The 2,500-nt window shown below is 42.5% G+C and overlaps 1 protein-coding gene across 1 annotated transcript in view; it reads right to left on the reverse strand.

Annotated features, from left to right (window-relative positions):
- LOC308080966 (solute carrier family 22 member 6) overlaps positions 1 to 2,500 on the reverse strand; it is a 20,619-nt gene that overhangs the window by 11,223 nt on the left and 6,896 nt on the right. The window contains exons 4-5 of the mRNA XM_080423106.1: positions 2,034 to 2,202; positions 889 to 991 (exon numbers count right to left, since the gene is read on the reverse strand). Coding sequence (XP_080279232.1) covers positions 889 to 991; positions 2,034 to 2,202 — 272 coding nt within the window. The remainder of the gene's footprint in view (positions 1 to 888; positions 992 to 2,033; positions 2,203 to 2,500) is intronic.

A 2,500-nucleotide genomic window follows, 5' to 3' on the forward strand; every position in this document is an offset into this window, starting at 1 on the left:
GATTGATGAGGATATTCTCATCTTCACGGTAAAGGCACGCCTCCAAGTGCTGCCAACCACACTGAATGTGTCCATCTGGTATCCCAATAAACATGACTCTTACTGCCTACACCATGGACAGTATCAGACAATAGAGTCCATGTCCCATATATTAAACGGTTGTAATTTTTACAAAGGACTGTAGCCTACATAGCCAGGCATGACAGAATTGTTGACATATTACCAAAGATGTGTCACCCACGTTTGATTCCTCTGTTGTGTTTTACAAAAATTCTTGTGTGAAACCAGAAATGTTTCAATGCAATGACCCCCATGTATTTACAAATATAACTGCAAACACACCGGATGTCATTGTGATTGAACAGCAGAGAGGTTTTCCTATTGGAAGTTGGCTGTACTTTTGATTCAAGTTTAGAGGAAGCTTTCCTTACTAAACAAGTAAAATACCAGCCATTAGTACAAGCCATTATACATCTAGGCTACAAGTGCCAGCTCATTGTTTTTATATTTGGCAGCTTGGGCCATGTCCACAGGCTGGTGGTCAGGGGGGGCTTGAGGATTATGGGGTTGTCCAAGTGTAAGGCAAAGCAGCTTGCAACATATTGCTCAATCTCCTCCATTATAGGCAGTCGATCTATTTGGAGGAGAAGGTGCTTCCTGTACCCATAATTCCTCTCCGGTGTTGGTAATATGGCAGACTGAAGGGTATGACCAATGTTAACTGTGAATAAGTTAATGCGCATTTGTTGTTTATATTCTGAACTTGTTTGGATTGAAGCCCCTGTAATGTATTATATGAATGTGGCTCAAATAAAGAAATTGAAATGTTTGTGCTTGTGTGTGCGTGTGCGTGTGCGTGTGCGTGTGCGTGTGCGTGTGCGTGTGTACCTGCTCCAGACACAGTGTGTCATCAGGACTGTGGTTTCTGTATTTATCCAGAACGTCTGTTCTGTTCTTCAAAAACAACCAGCGAGGAGATTCTGGAAGACAACTAACACATGCACGCACACACACACACACACACACACACACACACACTTTGATTTGGACATGCACGCCTTCTTGGGTCTGGGTGCCACTTGAAGACTTGCATTGCACGAGAGGCAGACAGAGGACCTGGGGCAGGCCCATGTATAAGGTCGGTGTATTATCCTCAGTGTTGCCAGATGTACGATAAATATCGTATTTGTATGATCATTATACAATCAATAATTCCCAAAATGCCCAAATGTATACGATAATTTCGCCGTATCACAAAAACGTGATCAGTAGATCTGACCCTAGATCTGTACTTGGAGGCATTAAAAACACCGGTCGTGTCTTTCCAGTCCAGTTTCAGACTTTTATTTGTGTAGGTTCAGGTAGTTGCCTGATTCCACTCAGCATATGTGATGCGATTTAGTCACGTAGGAGTCTCAAACAAGGTTGTTTCTTACACTAAATATGCAACTTTTTGTGAAATGACATATTTGATCGTGTGATTTCTCTTTTTTGGCTGTGTACGATAGTGTTCTTTCAAATACGATCATTTTAAGCCGCTGGTAGGATAATTCCAAATTTCCCATCTGGTATCACTGATTATCTTACATGTATAGAGGCAGACAGAGGACAGTATAAGGTGTATTGTCTTACATGTATAGAGGCAGACAGAGGACAGTATAAGGTGTATTGTCTTACATGTATAGAGGCAGACAGAGGACAGTATAAGGTGTATTGTCTTACATGTATAGAGGCAGACAGAGGACAGTATAAGGTGTATTGTCTTACATGTATAGAGGCAGACAGAGGACAGTATAAGGTGTATTGTCTTACATGTATAGAGGCAGACAGAGGACAGTATAAGGTGTATTGTCTTACATGTATAGAGGCAGACAGAGGACAGTATAAGGTGTATTGTCTTACATGTATAGAGGCAGACAGAGGACAGTATAAGGTGTATTGTCTTACATGTAGAAACAGACAGAGGACAGTATAAGGTGTATTGTCTTACATGTAGAAACAGACAGAGGACAGTATAAGGTGTATTGTCTTACATGTATAGAGGCAGACAGAGGACCTGAGGCAGACCCAGGATGAGGTGGAGCTGTGTCCAGGTGGAGGTGATGTAGATCAGGGGACACAGTGACATCATCCCCAGACTGAAGGAGAAGGACAGCACCGCAGGAGGCCACACCCTGTGCCTGGACACACTCCACTCTACAGCTACACACGCACACACACACACACACGCACGCGCACACACATGCACGCACGTGCATGCGCACACAACAAATTCAAAACAAAACCAATCATCTAAAAACTGCTGGTGCGCGGAAACTTTGTCTGCTGTTTTCGTTTCCGTACAAAAAAAAATGTTGTGGCACGGAATTTACTTTTAAGATATTTTTCGGATAGCACTTAGTTGTTTAACTTCATATATGTGGTCAATTAATCATGACAGAGCCTATTTTTTTTTTTTAATCTGAGAACCGGCAGGGGCGGGCAGTGACACGCATGTATC

The sequence above is a fragment of the Gymnoscopelus braueri genome (assembly GCF_963280865.1).
Source record: "Gymnoscopelus braueri genome assembly, chromosome: 24".
NCBI lineage: Eukaryota > Metazoa > Chordata > Actinopteri > Myctophiformes > Myctophidae > Gymnoscopelus > Gymnoscopelus braueri.